The sequence below is a fragment of the Lactuca saligna genome, chromosome 6 (assembly GCF_052625555.1).
Source record: "Lactuca saligna cultivar CGN05327 chromosome 6, ASM5262555v1, whole genome shotgun sequence".
NCBI classification, from domain to species: Eukaryota; Viridiplantae; Streptophyta; class Magnoliopsida; order Asterales; family Asteraceae; genus Lactuca; species Lactuca saligna.
The window spans coordinates 115,244,652-115,266,280 of NC_136422.1; the positions used below are offsets into that span (position 1 = coordinate 115,244,652).

General features: G+C 27.5%; 1 protein-coding gene and 1 long non-coding RNA gene across 2 annotated transcripts; both read right to left on the reverse strand.

Moving 5' to 3' along the window:
- Positions 1–868: 868 nt before the first annotated feature.
- LOC145000777 (S-adenosylmethionine synthase 2-like) lies at positions 869–3,133 on the reverse strand. Its single transcript, XM_078960054.1, has 3 exons — positions 2,934–3,133; positions 1,818–2,687; positions 869–1,426 (listed from the first exon to the last, which is right to left on the reverse strand). Exons 2-3 carry the CDS (start codon positions 2,675–2,677, stop codon positions 1,105–1,107), a joined length of 1,182 nt encoding a protein of 393 aa, XP_078816180.1. The 5' UTR covers positions 2,678–2,687; positions 2,934–3,133; the 3' UTR covers positions 869–1,104.
- A 9,836-nt stretch (positions 3,134–12,969) lies between these two features.
- On the reverse strand, positions 12,970–14,666 carry LOC145003406 (uncharacterized). The gene is made up of 3 exons (XR_013661955.1): positions 14,335–14,666; positions 13,538–13,866; positions 12,970–13,254 (listed from the first exon to the last, which is right to left on the reverse strand). It is a non-coding gene; the product is annotated as an uncharacterized LOC145003406 (long non-coding RNA).
- Positions 14,667–21,629: the final 6,963 nt, after the last annotated feature.

Sequence of the window (21,629 nt, forward strand, 5' to 3'; positions counted from 1 at the left end):
AGAGTGTATACACTTGTATATTTCGGCCACACACAAGCTCACACACACTAGTTCACTAGTTACACTTTAGGCTCCATTTCATGCTCCATAAGCATGCTTATATAGTGTGCATGGTTAGGGTGAAACCCTAATAACCCATGACCTTTCCTTTTCCAAGGATCCATGGGTTAAAAGCTCCATGGATCATCCATGGACTTCCATATTAGCTTAGCCCATTAACAAATGAGTATTAGCCCACACTATATAAAATATAATAGCCCACAATTAATTAGTCTTCCTTTTAATCTCTAAATTAATTCATAATTAATTTAAGACTAAGACTAATTAAATAACATGACTTCATATTAATATATTATAACTTATAATATATTAATAATCATATGTGTATAACTCTCATAAAATTATCCATAAATAGTTTGAATGAGATGCAACCCAAATGGACCATGCCGGGTCGGGTCAAGTATATACCAAATAAGTTATGGACTTAGACACCTTATCCAACAACCATATAATCACCACATCCACTATAAGCATAGTTTAGCATAGCTTGTGATATGTAGATGATGGTCTAACATATCTAACTTCCGTTTATAATCAATTATTTAAGATACTTCCGTTTTCTATTATCTATTGATTTTAATAAGTATGTGTATTTGATTGCTCCATTTGTTGCCTTATGGCATTAAGACCAAAGACCGACCCATATATCAATTTTCAACTGCTAAAGCACACCATGTCACTATAACCCATTAAAGATGTCATAGAAAAACATAGTTAAAGCCGGTTGGCTCTCTTGGTTATAAAATACAATCCGCTATATCCATGTCATTATTTATGTTTTTTCCTAGCATATGCATTCCAAAAAAAATAATAATAAAGATTCTAGATATACTATAAGGGATCACCATTGATTCTAAGATTCATATTATAAAGCAACAAACAAAACCAAACCAAACCATATAGTAAACAAGCATAGAATGCCACAAACCAAATAAGTTAATAAGACCAAATAAAATGCTATATCCTAAACCCATAAGATAAGTAAACCTTCAAGACAACATTGATTAGTTTTAGTTTTAGGGAGTTCATCGAATCAATATTATCTTAAGCTTGAGGGTTAACCCACTTAAGGTCCTTCACCACCTCCCACGTGAAGTCGGGATCATCCCTACCAAAATGTCCATAAGCAGCGGTCTTCAAGAACCTCCCATTACCACCTCTTTTTAAATCAAGATCAATCGAGATCATTCCAGGCCTAAAATCAAAGTTCTCATTCACAATCTTCAAAATCTCTTTGTCATGAATCTTCCCTGTTCCATATGTGTCCACAAAAACCGACAATGGCTCAGGGATACCAATAGCATACGAGACTTGAACAATGGCCCTTCTTGCGACCCCACAAGCCACAATGCTCTTGGCAGCTTGCCTAATTTAACCATAACACTTCAGACCCAGAGTTACATATTAGAGGGTTGTTTCCTTTTTTACTTCTTGTACATATTAGAGGGTTGTTTCCTTTTTTACTTCTTGAACATGGTTTAATAGAGAAGAAAAAAGTCCTAAATCAATAATACCTTAATCAACTTCAACTCATTATTACTTAAAACTTTTTGTATCTTGCATTTAATTTAGAGGGTTATATGTTAAAATATATGGGGGCTGAAGTCTGGATTTCGCTTTAGGGTTACCATAGTAATAAAAACATACTCCAAGGTGTAAAGTGAAAGTTTTGAAAAGATAATATTTAATATTATTTTCCAATTTGCAGTTCATGATTTTCTGTTGTTTCCAGATTATTAAGAGAGAGAAAGTGTCACCTGACAATGTAAGCACCGCTGCGGTCCACCTTGGTTGGGTCCTTCCCGGAGAAAGCACCACCGCCATGAGCACCCCAACCACCGTAGGTGTCAACGATGATTTTCCGACCGGTAAGACCAGCGTCACCGTGAGGTCCACCGATTACAAAACGTCCAGACGGGTTCAAATGGTAGATTGTCTTCTCGTCGAGATAATTCGTCGGAACCACCGGTTTGATCACATGCTCTTCCAGATCAGCGGCAATCTCATCGTTGGTGACCGTTTCATCATGCTGCGTCGATATCAGAATGGTGTGGACGCGTATCGGAACCATGGCTCCTTTGTCGTTGAAGTACTCGACGGTGACCTGGGTTTTCCCGTCGGGGCGGAGCCAGGTGCAGGTCCCGTTTTTCCGAACTTCAGTTAATCGGGCTCCAAGTTTGGTCGCAAGAACATGGCTGAGCGGCATGAGCTCAGGGGTCTCATCGGTGGCGTAACCAAACATATGACCTTGGTCACCGGCGCCGATTTCTTCCGGCTTCTTTGTTAAGTGACCATGGACACCCTGGGCGATATCGGGGCTTTGTTGCTCAATATTGACGAGTACTTTGCAGTTGTCGGCGTCTAAACCCACATCATCGGAAACAAATCCGATCTCGCGACAAGTATCACGGACGATTTTCTCGTAATCGATGTTAGCTTTGGTTGTAATTTCACCAAAAACCATTACCATGTTCGTTTTGGTGCAAGTTTCACAAGCAACCTTGCTGTCTGGGTCCTGTGCTAGGCAGGCGTCAAGGACGGCGTCGGAGATCTGGTCGCTGAGCTTGTCTGGGTGGCCTTCGTTAACGGATTCGGATGTGAACAAAAACGTCTCCATTGTTGCAGACCTGTCAGTCAAGTATATTTGCTTTTAAAATCTGCTAAAACGTATTGAACTTGATTCAGAAGTGATATTAACTCAGAAAACACATTTCGAAACACCATATAATTATCAAACATCGATTTTCATATGAGTATATACAGCTATGGGTATAGGAAGTTGTATGAAAACACAAAAATCGGATCGTTTTTTGGCGATATTTGTGGTTCAAAGCAGTAAAATTGAATCGGAGAAAGTGTATAGCCTGAAATACCTTGAGAAACGAAGAGGATGATGAGCTGCTGTGGATTTCCTCTCTTTTGAAAACACTAACGAGACGATTTCAAGAGATTAAAAATATGGGGAACAGAGATTATAACATAAAAGATTCATCGGCATAATGGCATCATGTGATCTTAGTCGTTCATTTGATAGTCGGTTTCACTGGGTTTTTTTTTGGTTAATTTATTGTGATTTTAGATAAACACCTTCAGTACTTTCTCGTTATCGACTTCTCCTGCTAAAATGGCAGGGGTTCTTTTTGGTTAATTTATTGTGATTTTCTCTTAACTTATTTTCCAAAATTACATAAGTTTGTTTTTTGTTTTTTTAAAGACAAAATTGCAAAAATGGTCTCTGTGGTATGTATTTTTTTTGGGTTTCAGTTTAAACCTCAATTTTTTTGGATTCATGGTCCTTTTGGTATAGTTTGTACGCAAAATTGGCCCCCCAACTTAACTACCGTTAAGTTTTTGTTGTTAACCTCATCATGTGCATTTCACATGAGCGTATATTTGTCTTTTCACTTCTAAAGGATTATTTTTGCACCTTTAAAAAGTAATACCTTTTTTTATTTATTTTAATAATGAAAAAATAAAAGATCTCTCTCTCTTTCTCTCCACAACCTTCCCCACTATTGGGAATCGATCTCACCAGGTACTGCTCCATCTTCATTTCTTCACCACTTCAGCTAGCTCAAACCACATCACCTGCGAACACCCATAGAAGTTCAATCAATCAAAAACCCAATATGAAGAAATTACACTCAGCCTTCAGATTCTACGAAAATTCCCTACATTTGAAGCTTTGAATACTTTAAATTCGGTCAAGGGTTTTTCCATATAAACAACTTTGCCCTCTGTTACCCATATGCATTTACACTTCATCTTCTTCCTCAACCAGTCGTTGAAACGAGACCATTGACCATCACATTCTTCAGCCACCTTTTCCCCTACTCAAGCACTTCGTTCGCTGTTCCACCGATGTCGATGCTGTCGGATTCATCCTCCGCGCCGTCTTCTTCCTGAGATGGGTTCTTTATTTTAACAGCAAGATATTGGTTATCGATTGGCTTAATTTCACAAAATTAAAATCGATTTCTACTTTGCTGATTGCTATCGATTGATTGTCAATTTGTTCTCATTCTATTGATTTCTTCTGATTCTTCCAAATTGAGGGTTTGATCTTTGATAAACTTCTGATTCGATCGCCTTTTTCTTTGCTTTGAAGAACAAAGTGAATGTTCATAGAGTGTTTGCTCTTCGTAAAGCATTCATGTTGTTCGATTTTGAGGATGAGAGTATATAGGACTTGAAATTAATGCTCATCAAATGCTTAATATCCCCATTATATTTGAAAATAGGTCAAGAAAGATGATTTTTAACATTCTCATTTATGTTATCTAGACAACTTGTGAAGGAATCACTAGCAATGATTAGGTCTCAAATTCCTTTCATGAGGAAGTCGATGTTGGAGGCATATGTTGACATCATTTTTAGGGCTTAGAAGGCTGCAAATAGGGAGATAAGAGAGGAGATAAGTTGGAGGCATATGTAGGCATTGGTTGATAGCTCAACTTATGAGCAAGGTTATTGAGATAAGTTTTTCTTCGTGATTGAAATTGGATTGCACATGGACTTCTAGTAGATACTTCAAAGTGAAGTTGATAGTGGGCATGGTGTTTAGTTTTGAACTTAGGCAGCTAAGAAATCTTTATGCAGACGTTTTATGTAAACAGAAGCACTATTACATCTCCTTGTACATGAATGTAAAAACTGATTTATATATGAAGAGGAGGGATAACATCATAACGTCATCTGGGACTGTGTGCTTTTGAGAGAAAGAGAGAGAAAGAGAGAGAGAGAGAGAGAGAGAGAGAGAGAGAAATCTTTTATTTTTTCATTATTAAAATAAATAAAAAAGTAATACTTTTTAAAAAAAATTAGGTGCAAAAATGGTCATTTAGAAGTGAAAAGACAAATATACCCTCATGTGAGATGCACATGAGGAGGTTAACAGCAAAAACTTAATGGCAGTTAAGTCGGGGGACCAAATTTCCGTACAAACTAAGCCAAAAGAACCATGAATCCAAAAAAGTCGATGTTTGGACTAAAACCCCAAAAAAAATGCATACCACAGGGATCATTTTTGCAATTTTGTCTTTTTTAAACAAAAATGTTTATGGACCAACAGAAGAAGTGGACTAAACATCTGCATTACTGTTTATTTTTTAACATCTAAAGACTGCTGCAATAAGGTTGAAATTAACCATATAATAGTTAAAAATAATTCTAAAAGGAAATGACATAAAAACCCTTAAGTTTTCACAAAAATGTCGGTTTTACCCTTGGACGTGTTTTATGTCCAATAAAGCCCGAAGTTTTGTTTAATTTGTTCATTTTTACCCTTGTGCCGGTTACCTAGGTTACCTAATACTAGTAAAGCCCTTGAATTTTCAAAAATATTCGGATTTACCTTTAATTTTTTCAAAAATGTTCGAATTTACCGTTACCTTGATAGTTATTTTGATGATTCTTCTTCTTCTTCTTATTATTATTATTATTATTATTATTATTATTATTAATACATTTTTAAATGTATAAAAATATTTTATACACATATTTTTAAATGTATAAAAATATTTTTACTAATATAAATATATTTTTAAAAATATATATACTTGTATTTAATATTTATATATACATTTGAAAGCCCATGTATTCCTATAGAAATGTATTTATATATTTAAAATGTATTTATTTGTATTTAGTAGGTATAAGTATAAATATATATTTATTTTATATAAAAATATGTTATGTACATATAAATATAAAAATGTGTATTTATATGGTTTATATTATATAAAAGATCTAATTATCTATATTTGTACATATTACCAAGTATAAATATGTATTTATTATCAAACATCATACTAAATAGATAAGCAAAATAAATATTAATTAATTAAAAACATAACGTAACAATTATAAAACCCTCCTAATTAGAAAACCTCAATAAAAACACTCGATTACAGATAAGATTTAGTATAAAATTTGAAAAAACCTATATTATTCAACTATATTTGGTTAATAGTGAGTAGATAATAATAAATGATCTACAAATAACACTCGTAAATGGAAAATATACAGAATATAATTCAAAAAAACATCGACAAAAACACTTGATCGCTATAAAAATTAAGTATTATCAACTTAAAATCATTCATTAACTGTTTTTATCTCAAAAATTGATAACGAAATGTCAAATACGAGTGTAAACTTCATTTATGATTGTTGTAAGTTCACAAAAAGATCACGAAATGCATCCACTTTTATATTGATCTGAAACATTTGTTTTTGTAAAATCAGTCATTGACGATATTTTTTAATTTATCAAACTTTTTCTGTTCGATTCAACAATTATAGATGAAGATTTAGGGTTTTCAAATGTATACAAATACAAAATACAAGTACATATCTTTTTAAAATCATATTTATGTTAGTAAAAATATTTTTATATATTTAAAAATGTGTGTATAAATATTTTTATACATTTAAAAATGTATAAAAAATATTTTTATACATTTAAAAATGTATGTATAATTTTTTTTTTTATAAAATTAATAATAATAATAATAATAATAATAATAATAATAATAATAATAATAATAACAACAACAACAACAACAACAAACAACAACAATCAATGTAAGGGTAAATCTGAATATTTTTGAAAAACTTAAGGGTAAATCCAAACATTTTTGAAAATTCAAGGGCTTTAATGGCATTAGGTAGCCGGTAAGTTACCTGAAAACCGAATACAAGGGTAAAAATGAACAAATTAAACAAAACTTTGGTCTTTACTGGACATAAAACACGTCCAAAAGTAAAATCGATATTTTTGTGAAAACTTAAGGGCTTTTATGTCATTTTTCCCTAATTCTAAATCAAAATTTTATTTAGTTAATCATATGGAAATCAATACAAATATCATTATGATAATACAATTTTTAAAAACGTGTATATAAAATAATTAAGCTTAATATTTGCTAAATAACAATAAATAAAATTGTTATTTTAACGAAAAACGTATTTATTTTGTTAATTTTTCGAAGACGATGATTATTTTTCCAATTAGCTTCGATAAATTTGGTAACTTTAATAATTAACCTTATAATTTATTAATATTTAGTTATAGACAATGTAACAAAAAAAAAATTATTTATATGAAATTTATCAAACGATTTTGAAATTATGTAAAATATACTCGAATTGTTGATAATATTCTTCATAATATTATTAAAATAATAAAATATTGTTGAAAAAAAATAATAAAACAAATTTATATAAAATAATATAATTTAAAGTAAGATGTGAAGATGTTTAAAGATGAGAGTCCAATGTTATGTCACAAAACACATACCCATTAATTTTTAAGTCAGAAGTCTTATGAAAATTAATCGGTTACAAATGATCAAGTGGTGTGCATGTGCTCCACGACAGAACAAGAAGTGGTCAAAACCAGGGATGAACCCAAGATTTCATAATAGGTGTTGTCAGCGGCACGTTTTTCTTTTTACATAATGACACAAATATTAAAAAAAAAAAAAAAAAACGAAAAATTCAAAAAATTTTAAACTGTATCCGAAAAAACAGAGGTTGCCAGTGTCTATAATCACTATAGGCACCATAGTAGAACCGTCCCTGATCAAAAATGAAAAATCAAATACGGTAGAAAAAACAAACATTCCCTAAATGTTCAAACAAATCTTTCATGTATGATAACATGCAAAAATTAATAATGCACATAAATAAATCAAATAGAGATCTTTTAAAATAAATTCTAAAACATTATTTAGCAACCATTCCAATTAGGGTATTGCCTAAGGAATAATGCCTTTAAACCATAATTTCCAATTTTACGTTCTGCCAAATATACATAAATCCTTCAAAACAAACAAATATTCAAATGGAAACTATGAAAAATAATACTCATCTTCAGAATCCTTTTTTTTTTTGCAACCAAAAGTAAATATGTGGATCATTTTCAAATTAAATCAAATTACAAACCAATCGAAGGAAATTATACTTAGTTTTCAAAATTAAAATCTTTATAGACAAATATTTATAACATCAGATGGTTAATCTAATTACAAATCAATTGAAGGAAATTATACTTAGTTTTCAAAATTAGAATCTTTATAGACAAATATTTATAACATTAAATGGTAAGCTAGTCTATACAACAAGTTATTTGCAAAAAGGGACAGTTTTGATATCAAAAGCTTTGTGGAAATGAAACTTTTTTAATTGTATTTGTAGAAATGGGGTTTCTCGCCACTAAATCAATACTTAAAAAAGATCTCCAAAACTTATAATATTGCTCATTTGTCTTTTAAAATATGTTGTTATCCTTTTAAATATATTTTTTCTACATTTACCTAATTTATATAATATCAACACACTTATAGTCTCTTATAACTTACAACATTGGTCCCTTATCTTATAAAAATATGTTACTACTACATCTTATTAAATTTACAAAATAGTTCATAAAAATATTTAACATTGACCCTTATTTTATGAAATATGTTACTACTAATTTCTACTATATTTTTATATGTATTTTGTATATTTACTTAATTTTAATAATATTTAGCATAAATATATTATTTAATTTATAAGTGACGCTTATTAGTTTTCAATACCAAAATATCTCATTTATACATTTCCATTAATACTAATGTTTAATATTGTAATAATAAGAAATAAGAAAACACAATTGATATTACATTACTTAAATTCAGAAATCATAGTACAAAATCACACAGGAAAATACAAGATCAACTAAACATGAAATTACAACACAATCAACCAAAAACATAGTTTACTACTCATTGAATCTTGGTTGAGAATTTGAACAATTTCTTCTATTGTGACCTGGTTGGTGGCATAGTGTACATCTGCGAGGTTCATCAGGATGACGAATGTCCATCTCATTACGAATTCGGTTTGCACGCCTTCGTCCTCGATGAACGGAAAGTTTTGAGTAATCTGCTTCAATCGTCCAGTTTGAATCCAACCAATAATCAGCATGAGGAAGTGGTACAAACCCAAAATTTTATTGTTGTTTGTACGTCATAATCGTCTAATTTGAATCTAACCAATAATCAACATGAGGAAGTGATACAAAGCAAAAAATTGTATTGTCGTCTGTATGTCATAGTAGTGTACACATTATTCACAAAAGAACGAGGGTTGTCCCCTCTATTCCGAAAAACTGCAAGTGCATGTGAACATGAAAATATCTCTATTTGCCACTTACCACAAGTACACATATGTTGAAAGTAATTATCAGTTTATGTATTTCCTTTAGTTCCATTTATATTTGTGACCTTGTGACAATTCTGTAAACACCTTCATTGTAGTGAAACTCAAATAAAACATGACTTTGTGCATGAGTGTCACGTTTAAGAAATAGACGCCACAAACATTTTGGTAGAGGTGTAATACAGTTCATTGCAATAGCACTATGCTTTCTGAAAATTTGCACAGTTCTATTGAATTGAAGGTCAATACACGCCCTAATTGGCAATTGTCTCGCTCCTCATAATGCATTGTTCATACTCTCAGAGATACTGGTCGTTAAGAAACCCTATCGATGATTTTCATCATATAAAAGTCACAATTGACTTCTTTTAATTTCCCTAAAATACTGCCAATCTTCTATGTTGATTGCTTTTATTTCCCTTATATACTTAGCGAACTGCCTTTTTTATGTGGTGCTACCAATAGACCAACAATTTTTTTAACGCTCACATTCTTGTAACTTTTCATGAGATTACTTCTGACATGCCTCAGACAAAAACGATGGTATGCTAATGGCTCTTTCCACTCCTCTAGATTTTCGATTGCATGAATGATTCATTTGTGCCTATCAGAAAGAACAAATAACTACCTATTCGAAGCAACAAAATTTCTAAAATGATCCAAAAACCAACACCAACTATTAATTGTCTCGTTATCAACAATGGCATCGATAGAAATTACAGGGCGACACAGATGAAATGCACAACATTTTGAAACAACAACAAGCAATTTTCCTTTGTAAGAACCCTTCAAATGAGCACCATTGATAGAAATTACAGGGCGACACAGATGAAATGCTTTAATAGTTGGTCCAAAAGCCCAAAAAAATATATTTGAATTTTGCCACTTGTGATGAGCTATTTTGGTTATGAAACCACTTGACAACTGTATCAGGGTTTTAAGCCTGCAAGGCTGCAACATACTTGGGCAACTCAACAAAGTTACTTTCCCAAGTTCCATAAATAGTCTTTATGGCTTTTCTTCTTCCATGTCATGCCTTCAAATAAGTAACGTCAACATGAAAATGATCTTTTATATCTGACTGTACATGTTTCACCGGATAAGCAACATCCTTTTGAATGGAATGGAGAATGTATGAGGCAATAACTCTAGAGTTTAAATTTCTATTATTATCATCGGTACAAGATCCAAAACAATTGTGTGCATCCACCCAACGCGTAATCAGCCACATATGATCATTTTTCTACTTAATTGCATGGATATACCATTGACAAGGTTGTGGATGGTGCATAGAACTATAGCTTTCTCCTTCACCCACATCAGTCTTACATTTTGCTTCCCATTTGTTATGTTTATTTTCATACACTTTAAACTATCTATTTTGACTGATAGACCAAAGTATTACTGCATTTTTCACATGCTGCTTACTTTCAAATTGCATTCCTAAACTGATTTTGTTTTCTGTTTCCTTCCAAACATCTATATGAATGTTTTCCTATAAATTTTCTATGACATCATCTCCTATATTTCCAACATCATTCATATAGTCTACAACTGGATTGTCACTCACGTCATTAAAGTCTTCCTCAATATGGCTTAATGACTCACTGTTGGATTTTAAGTTGGGATCATCAACTCCAAACTCATTATTTGGCTCAAATCTATCATCGCTCGACAAAAGAAATGGTACTTCAAAATTACAAAGGAGATCTACCAAACTAGTATTTATAGGTGGCAATATTTCATTAAATTCAACACGAACTTGACCCCAATAATTTTCATCAGTCTCTGCTAAATAATATAACATGTCTAAGGTTGAATCATTTATAAGTGGTTCAATATTACATCTCCTACAATATTAGTAACATAATGACATATTTAACTTATATAAAGATTTTTCGACTCCAACAAGTGCATAAACCAAATCTTGAAATTGTTTGTACCGTATTTTTTGCCTAATAATGTCAGAAGCACACAAAGTTGATTCGTCTCCCTTGATGATTCCATTCTCATATTCAACATTACGACCCCAATAGATACTAATCATAAATGGACGATTTAGAGCCATAAATGTAACTGCAAGACAAATCGTACAATAACAAATGCAAATTAGTATGTACATATATATATATATATATATATATATATATATATATATATATATATATATACACACATACATAGTTTCACACAAAATATATGCAAAATATTTAAAAACTATACATACCTTATGTTAAATATATGAAATAATTAATTATGTATGAAAGATCTAATTATGTAAATAATATGGAAGGATGAAAGAACTGAGAAATGTGTACTCAGAAATGTGTAACTGAGTGGAAACAATTTTGAAAGAATGATGAAGAACCTTAGCTAATAAGATCAAATTTATAACATAAAAAAAGTAAAATGAATTCAACTAAAAAATTTAGATATGACAATTCATGCAGCTTTATTTTAAGAGTTTTCAATAAACAGTGACATTCTTGTTTTGGATAGAGTGTTAGCTTTTATAGGTTTAACTATTTTATTGGACAATTTATATATAAATATTAATGTTTATTTATTATATATATATATATATATATATATATATATATATATATATATGATTCTAACTATATTTATATGTTAATTGTATTTGTATAATTAAACTAATATTTAATATTACAAAATTTTGGAATATAAATGAGATCGTTTGTGTCGTAAGAACAATTAAATGCTATCTATTAAATTTAATAATATATTTAAGCTATATATATATATATATATATATATATATATATATATATATATATATATATATATATATATATATATATATATATATGGAAAAGTTCAATAGAGAACCATAATTATGGGTTCTTCAAGGAACCAAATCTTTTTTTCAATTTCTAGAACTTATTATTTATCGAAAAAATAATCTAAAAATATCTAAATTCATGTATTAACATTGTGAATGTGAATCTAGATTCACGTTGTGAATTTTCGAAAATTCACATTGGAAAAAGGATAAAAAGTTATGAATTTCTTTTTTTTTTTTTTTTTTTTTTTGATAAAAAATAAGTTCTAAAAGTTGAATAAAAGATTGGTTCCATGGTTAATTATGGTTCTCTATTGAACCTCACCATATATATATATATATATATATATATATATATATATATATATATATATATATATATATATATATATATATATATATATATATATATATATATATATATATATATATATATATATATAGGGTAAGGATCAAATGAGAACAAAAAGGTTGAGAACGCGATGACACTTCTGGACCAATCATTTTGCAAGGGTATATTAGTAATTGTATATTTAATTTAAATTAAAACAAATTAAATTCAAATATTAATTTCCTAAAATTTAGCGATATTGATTACAATTACCTAAAAAAATTAAACGTTTTTATATTAGTGGATGATAAAAATAATTTGTATTCATTTTTTCGTTAAATAAAAAAATTGATTTTTTTTTATTTATAATTCATCATAATATTATCAAATATGTATGAATTAAACACATTTGTAATTATAAAAATATACGGTTGCAATCGTAAATGAATACAACACAATTTAAAGATAATTTTATATTTTTAAATGAATAAAAAAATTAACTACTAATCATACATGAATATATTGACAAATAAAAAAAATCAATACATTAATAATTCATTATCCTTCCAAACACTATTATATTGATAAATAAATCTTTCAAAGATTGAGTTTCTACAATATTTTATATTTATAAATGAATGTTTAAACTAATTTCTAACACTTATACATAATTACATTCGGTAATGATTAAACCACTTCAATGGAAAAAATTACAAAATTCATCATTGTGTCAATCATTTTCTTGAATCAGTTGTATCCTCATTCTTCTGTTTGAATCAAATGGCTCGTGAGCTTGTGTAAGCAGTAGTGATGCCTAAAAAAATTCGAACATTCCTTTTTCTTTGATCAATATCTACAAAATGACAATATTATGTAAATACTATAATATGATAAAAGAAATATTAAAATAAATGATTGGTAGCAAAATCATATAGTGTTACAATCATAAATAATTATAACGGGTTATCTAGTTGTTTATATTGCAAATAGTTATAATCATAAACGATTCTTATCGGTGTCTTCTAATCATCTGGACAACATTATTTATTATCATAAATGATTATAACAAAAATAATCAAACATTCTTTTTTTGATTAAGGAATTCGACAGTAAAGTGTTAATGATCAAAGGCTAACATTGATTTTTAATGGTAATCGTATTGATACTTGAAGCTTCGCTGATGAAGGAATTGAATATCAAAATTTTCAATCAAGATTCGATGGGTCTCTATTTTTCTTGAGATTACTTGAGGTGCATATGATATTTAGACATGTGAACCTCTTTGCGTGATTCTCCTTCCAATGAGGTAAACTTCCCTTTCTCCTTTACTGTCTATAATATTAGAAAAAAACACCCAACTTCAACAAGTTCTTTCATGTTCTTCATTTTCGTTCATATTGTTCTTCATCAGTTCTTCATTATGTTCTTCAAATTTTGAATCCAAACCATTTTTCTGATCAAACACCTAATTTCACAATAAACATTCTATTCTTTATCTAATCTCGGTCATTCATTAATAAAAATTTACAACATAATCTCTAATCATTCAATAATCGGTAAATCTTCATATCTCCGTGAATGATGAGAAATACTAATTGAAATTAGTCAATGGAATTAAGACCTCATACAAATTAGAACTTCATGAAATTGATTTTCACAATTAAGAAAAAAACTACTGAGATTTAGAAATTATACAAAAATTTTGGAATCGATCAAAGAAGAACATGAAATTAATCTGAAATCAAATCATGAATCAGCAAATGATTTAAACGCACATATGATTCAGATGAAAAATATGATTTACAAATTGAACAACGATTCCGATTCACAGCCCAATCAATCAAGAAACACGAAAGAATTAAGATGCGATGAGAATGAGAAATATGAACAAAAAGATTAGAAGATACTGATAATATATTAATTTTTGGATGACCTTATCCTTTTCGAGGTTTTCGTTGATGCTAATTTTGGGACCCAAATGTATTTGGGTTTCTTCATCATCTTCCGTTGCATAACAAAAGGATTCAGATGCATTCATCGTCACGAACTGCAAATCCAGATGGTGGTGCTACATGCTTCTCGTCTTTACCATCAGCATCACCCATGTTGGTGAATACGGTGTGGGCGGCTGAAGAGAGGAAAGAACATGGAACTGAATTCATAGAGGGAGGCAGTTTATTATGAAACCCTAGAGAGAGAGAGATAGAGAGAGAGATACGGGAATATAAAAGGAAAGACGATAGTTGGTGAGAAATTTTAGGAAATAGATAAATTTGCAATTTCTATTATGCCCTTATGCCACTAACTTTAGAATTTTTCATAAATCGTTCGTTTAATAATAACATCTAAAGATTTAAATGGTTTAGATCTATTTTCGTGTTTTCAACCTTTTAGGTGTTCTTATTTGATCATACTCTTATATATATATATATATATATATATATATATATATATATATATATATATATATATATATATATATATATATAGCCGTCTACCCGCACAAAGCGGCAGGCGGCGAATAATTTGATCTCTTTAGAGTTAAAACCATTTTGCATTCACTTCTAGAAATGAATATTAAATGACATTTATTTTTCAAGAGAATTACCATACCGTATTAATGGGATGTTTGACTAAGCTTTTTTAAAACAACTTATTAGGTTCCACATCACTATAAGTTAAAAAAGTGTTTGGATTAAAATAACTTATTCCGGTGGGGAACCTCTAATACGTCATTTTTCATAAGTTACCCTACACTTACTTATTAACTTATAAGCTAATAAACTAATAAGCAATAAGCTTTTTTGCCATACACCCCCTAAATGGTTATTACTTCCATTTATACATACCCAAACCACTTGTACTGTTTATCGTCCTTTTTTTTTCGTTTTCCTTAATTCCTTTATTAATTTAGTGTCCTGCTAAGTTAAATGTTAAAATATATAAATAATAGTTTATAAAAATAAACCTTTAGAATATCTGGTGTTGTGATTTAAAAGTCGATAAATAGGCCTTTGAGAAGGCCAAAATATTCAGATGTCAACTTGTTCATTGTGATTTTAAACCAAGTTTGGTCACAAATTAAAACATTTTCAACGATGGAATATAATTCAATGATTCATATTGATTTAGGTTCTCGAAACCTTAAAATATTGAACACAATCTATATAGAACCTTATAATAAGAACAATAATCACCGTAATCAGGAAGTCCATGTGATGAAACTTGATATTATAAGGACCAATGATGAAAAAGGTTTCAGTTTTAGACTAAACAAGATGAAAAATATACAAACTACCTTAATCATGTCAAATCTTGTGTTTAAACGTTCTTTATTACAAAAGTAAGAAGCCAAAATATACAAACTAAGGATAATACAATGCTCTAACTGGCCCTCTTGGTTGAGTTCTTTGAACATGCAAAGCTAACACATTAAAGAAACATAATAAAAACCTTTTTAGGAACAAACCTGATATAATAAAGCCTTCACCCAATATATTTATAAGATAAAAATACAAAGAGTTAAAAATGATGAAATCAATTACAAGTAAGGATTAAAATAAAAACCTGTTAAGAAAGAGCCATCTGCAGGAGGGATATTTGAATCAACATGCATTTTCTGATGGTTTTAAATTTTGAATTATCCGGAATTTAGGGAAGGAGATAGAATTTGTTGAGAAATATAAGGATTCAAAACACAGGTTAAAATTTAATATTATTTTATTGATGACTACTTGTACTATTAGCTTAATGATTTGAACGTCTTAAAAAAATAATATTATTATATTCAATCTATTTTTAGAAATAGTGAGATTTCTTTTATAAAATAGTAAAGATATATATATATATATATATATATATATATATATATATATATATATATATATATATATATATATATATATATATATATATATATATATATATATATATATATATATATATGTGTGTGTGTGTGTGTGTGTTCAGTTTCAATTGAGACCATTCTAATTTTGTGAGACCGTGAAACCAAATCTAAAAATAATTTTAAAATGCAAAATAAATAGAAAAATCCAAAAAAAAAATTTTAAATATTATTTTCGGAACTTGAATTAACTAAAAAAAATTTTAAAAAAAAATTACCGTTTTTTTTTTTTTTTTTTTGAAAAATACGTGAAATATTCTAATAGAATATTACACTGACATATTCTAAAAAATAATTTTAAAATGCAAAATAAATGGAAAAATCTAAAAATTCTTTTTTTAGATAATATTTTCGGAACTTGAATTAACTAAAAAAATAAATAAAATAAATAAATAAAAAATCCCGTTTTTTTTTTTTTTTTTTTTTTGAAAAATACGTGAAATATTCTAATAGAATATTACATTGTACATATTCTAAAAAAATAATTTTAAAATACAAAATAAATGGAAAAATCCAAAAACAAAAATTTAAATATTATTTTCGGAACTTGAATTAACTAAAAAAAATAAAAAAATAAAAAAAATACATCTCAGGATCTCACAAAATTAGGCCGTCTTACATGAACCTAACCCTATATATATATATATATATATATATATATATATATATATATATATATATATATATATATATATATATATATATATATAAAAGGATAAAATTTTAACATATTTTAAAAGACAAATGACCAATGTTATAAGTTTATGAGGGCTCATTGCATTTACGTATTGATTAGTGGGTCAGGAACCCTATTTCTACAAACTCGTTCAAAACAACTCCATTTTTACAAAGCTTTTTGAAAACTGCTATCTTTTTGCAAAAAAACTCTCAATATAACTCCTTTAATACACCAAGAAATCTCTTATCAAATCTCCACTTACACAAATACTTCATTGTAATTATTAGATTCAGAATATAAAAGTTTGGCACATACTAAACAGGTAGAAGGAGTTTATTAAGGTGATAATATTTGACAATACTTGAGAATAAAGCCAATTTTTCCCTAAAATCAAATGTAGATGTGAAACAAAACCTGATATTTCAACAAAATAAGTAAGCTAATCGATCGGCAGATAAATGGTGCAATTGGGTGGGAGAGGCACTGTGATGATGAGGAAGAATGGAGGCACAACATATATCGTTTAAGTCGACGAAGTATGTTGGTTATTCGATCAATAGTCAACACAAGTGAAAGATAAAAAAGCAAGATTAAGAAAAAAGGGATCGAATATCCTTTCTAATCCTGTCTAATAAATAAAGATTTTTTTACCACATATCACAATCTTATTTATTTGGGAAAACTGCAATAAAGTCTCTATATATTAGCCTGATAATCGATTTAGTCCTTATATATATATTTTTTATTCAATTAAGTCCCAAATATCGGTAAGCGTATTCAATTTAATCCTTTGACCCGGTGAACAGGTCATCCAACTTTCAAAAATTACATTTTTGGCCCAGATTTCAAAATTTATTACAAATTTGGTCCAAAATTTACACTTTTGGCCCAGATTATATATATATATATATATTACAAATTTGATCCAAAATTTACTCTTTTTGCCCAAATTTTAGAATTTTATTATGAATTCATCCTAACTTTAGTTTTTTTACAACATTTTTTCTCAAAAATTTGTTTCTAATATGCTTTTTCTTTATAAACTCATATTTATACAAAAAAAAACATATTTTCACATAAAAATCTTATTTTTTCTATATAAAACTTTTTTTTTTAAAGTTTTTGTATATGAAATTTCTACTTAAAAAATAGGTTTGGATTATTTGTGTGATTTCTTTTAAAAAATCAATTAAGAAATTAAAAGTAACCCTAAATCATACTATAAAGTTATAGTTTGTCAAAAACTAGTTACACTCATTTTAATATTATTTATTTGTTCTTTAATCACATATATAGGAAAAATATTGCCAGTTCTTAATTGTAGTTCATAGAAAAAAAACCATTTTATTAAAAAAAGTTGACATCATATTTTTGAATAGGTTGTGATACTTTCCGTGTGAAGCTCAACTCAAGCATGTTTTAGGTGTTTGAGTAATTTTTTTAACCAAACTCATGTGTAAATTCTTTAGAACTTTAGTTGAAGTATTCTATTGTGTTATTGATAGTTATAATATTTTATATATTTATGTTGCTATTGTATTTTTGCTCATTTCTCACTCCCCTAAAAACATGTTTATCGATAATAAATTGCAATCGGTATTCCGTATAACAGACATTAAAAAATATAGGAAATACAAGATTATAAATAATCCAAGTAAGAAGAGGTTGATTGGCAATAAAAAAATCACAACCTAGATCGGACACGTGTCATGAATGGATATGTTTTATTTAGATAATATATTTATTAAAAAGTTATAAAATATATATTAAAGTTATGATTTTAACTTTTTTCTTTAAAAAATTCTTACGAATAAAATATAATATTATTATATTATATATATTTTAAACTTTCATATATAATGTAACTAGTTTCAAATTTCATATAAATGTGATAAAAGAACAAATAATCCAAACTTGTTTTTATAATTTAAGCTTACTTTTAATTTCTTAATTGATTTTTTAAGAGATATCACAAAAATAATCCAAACCTATATTTATAACTAGATATTTTATACACAAAAAACTTTTTAAAAAAGGTTTTTATATTGAAAAAATAAGATTTTTATGTGAAAATATGTTTTTTTTGTATAAATATGAGTTTAAAAAGAAAAAACATATTAAAAACAAAATTTTAAGAAAAAAAAGTTGTAAAAAAACTAAATTTAGGATGAATTCATAATAAAGTTCTAAAATTTAGGCAAAAAGGGTAAATTTTAGACCAAATTTGCAAAAAAATTTAAAATCTGGGCCAAAAGTGTAAATTTTGGACCAAATTTGTAATACATTTTGAAATCTGGGCGAAAAATATAATTTTTGAAAGTTAGATGACCTGTTGACCGGGTTAAAGGGTTAAATTGGATACGATTACCGGTATTTGGGACTTAATTGAATAAAAAAAATATATAAGGACTAAATCAATTATGACGTCAATATGTAGGGACTTTATTGTAGTTTTCTTTATTTATTTTGCTACATGTAATTTTTTTGATTATTTTAAATTAATTTTTATGCCACATGTCATTTTATTGTTTTTTTTTCATTTTATTAAATTCTGGATATTATTTAAATGCAATAATAAATACATATCAATTTCATTAATGAATTTTTTTTCTAATTTCAAAATTACTAAATTAAAGATTTATTAATTTTCTTTATTTATTTATCTAAATTATTTGTTTAAATTTAAAAGAGAAAAAATCACTTTAATTTTTATAATTCAATATTTTTCAGTTTTCTTATAAATTCATACTTCTTAAATGTTTATAATTTTTTATTTAGTTTTTCTTTTAAATAAACACATGTAATACACGGGTCTCACACCTAGTGTCAAAATAAAAGAAAATTAGGGCAGAAGAGACATTAATCAAACATTATTGTTCATAAGGGCTGGTGAATTTAATATACATATATATATATATATATATATATATATATATATATATATATATATATATATATATATATATATATATATATATATATATATATATATATATATATATATATATATATATATATATATATGAGACATGAGGATGCAATTGTAGCCACTAATCTTGGAGATAAAAAAATTATACTTATTATAAGAAAAATCCAAACTTCTTCTTCTTTTTATTAATATTATTTTCGTTATTTAATTTATCCAATAAAAAATCACCGTTTTTTCGAAATATGAGTGAAATATTCTAATAAAATATTACACTATTAAATAATCAAATTAAAATTTTAGAATGTTAGAATATTTTAATATTCTACTAAAATTGGTAGATATTCTAAAGTATTATAATATTTTACTTGAATTGTTGGATTTGTTAGAATATTCTAATATTCTATTAGATTTTTTTGAATATTTATAGTTTAATATTCTAGTAGAATATTCTAACATTCTAAAATTTTGATTTGAATATTTACAGTATAATATTCTATTAGAATATTTCACATATGTTTAAAAAACGGTATTTTTTTAATTTCTTTGGATAAAATAAATGACGAAAATAATATTTTAAAAAAATTAACAATATACTTTCATCTAACACTGATTATGTAGATTGTTCAATGTACAATGTTGTTATAGTAAGAAATGAAAATAAAAAAGTATATTCAAAACAGATAAGTTAACTTTACCTGAGTCAAAAACTCTGAATTTGATTTTGCCACCAGAGAAACCATCAAGTTTTTTCATAGTAACTTTTTCTATTATTTAAGTTATGCAACATTAACCATTTTATTTGAACTTTCACCAATCAATGCCTTAGATTCAATTCATCGAGTGAAAGTGAAGGCACTGTTTTATGAGCTTCATGTTTGACAGGAGGTGGTAATTGTTAGATTACATACCCATGCTAAAACAATGAAATAGATTCAATAGCAATGTTCAATCACATTTACAACACTTCCAAACACAAGAAATCAGGTTAAAATATATTTGTATCCAACAATTCATCTTTTCCTCATATATTACATTAATGGTATATGGATCAACATCCATCTTGAACTAGATTCTACAATGAAGTTAGTTATCAAATTTCACTTGTGCATGTTAATACATATATCTAACAGGGTTACAAAAAAAAATTGATAAAAAATATTAATTTTTTTGAAAATGTATATTTGCACAAAAAAATATGAATATGCATTAAAAATGCATTTTTTAGATTTTTTTTTAAATCTTTATCTGGAAATATAAAGTATATTTTCACTTATTTGAAAAAAAAATTATTTATTTTTATTTTTTAAAATTAGAAACGATATTCCTTATATTTCGAAATTAATATTTTAGAAACTTCAAGAAAATGCATTTTTAATGCATATTAATATTTTTTTGTATATTTATATTTGTAAAAAGCATGTACGTATGCACATGCATATTTTTTAAAAACATTTTTTATGCTTCTATATGTACGCATAAGAGTAAACATATACAAATACATATGAATAATTATATGTATATGTATATGCATATACATATACATATACATATACATATACATATACATATGTGTAACATCCAAAAATATGGTCCCAAAAATTTTCAATTTTAATAATAAATAAAATAGTAATTTTCCATATCATCCAAACATTTGAAAAAAACCAGTATATCAATTTGTCATAAATCAGAGTAAAACATTATAACAAAATCCTAATG

Excerpts from the sequence above, each read along its gene's own strand:
- LOC145000777 (XM_078960054.1), bottom strand. The coding sequence starts at position 2,677 with ATGGAGACGTTTTTGTTCACATCCGAATCCGTTAACGAAGGCCACCCA. Across the intron at positions 1,427-1,817 it reads AGCGGTGCTTACATTGTCAG|GCAAGCTGCCAAGAGCATTG; the intron begins GTGACACTTTCT and ends TGGTTAAATTAG.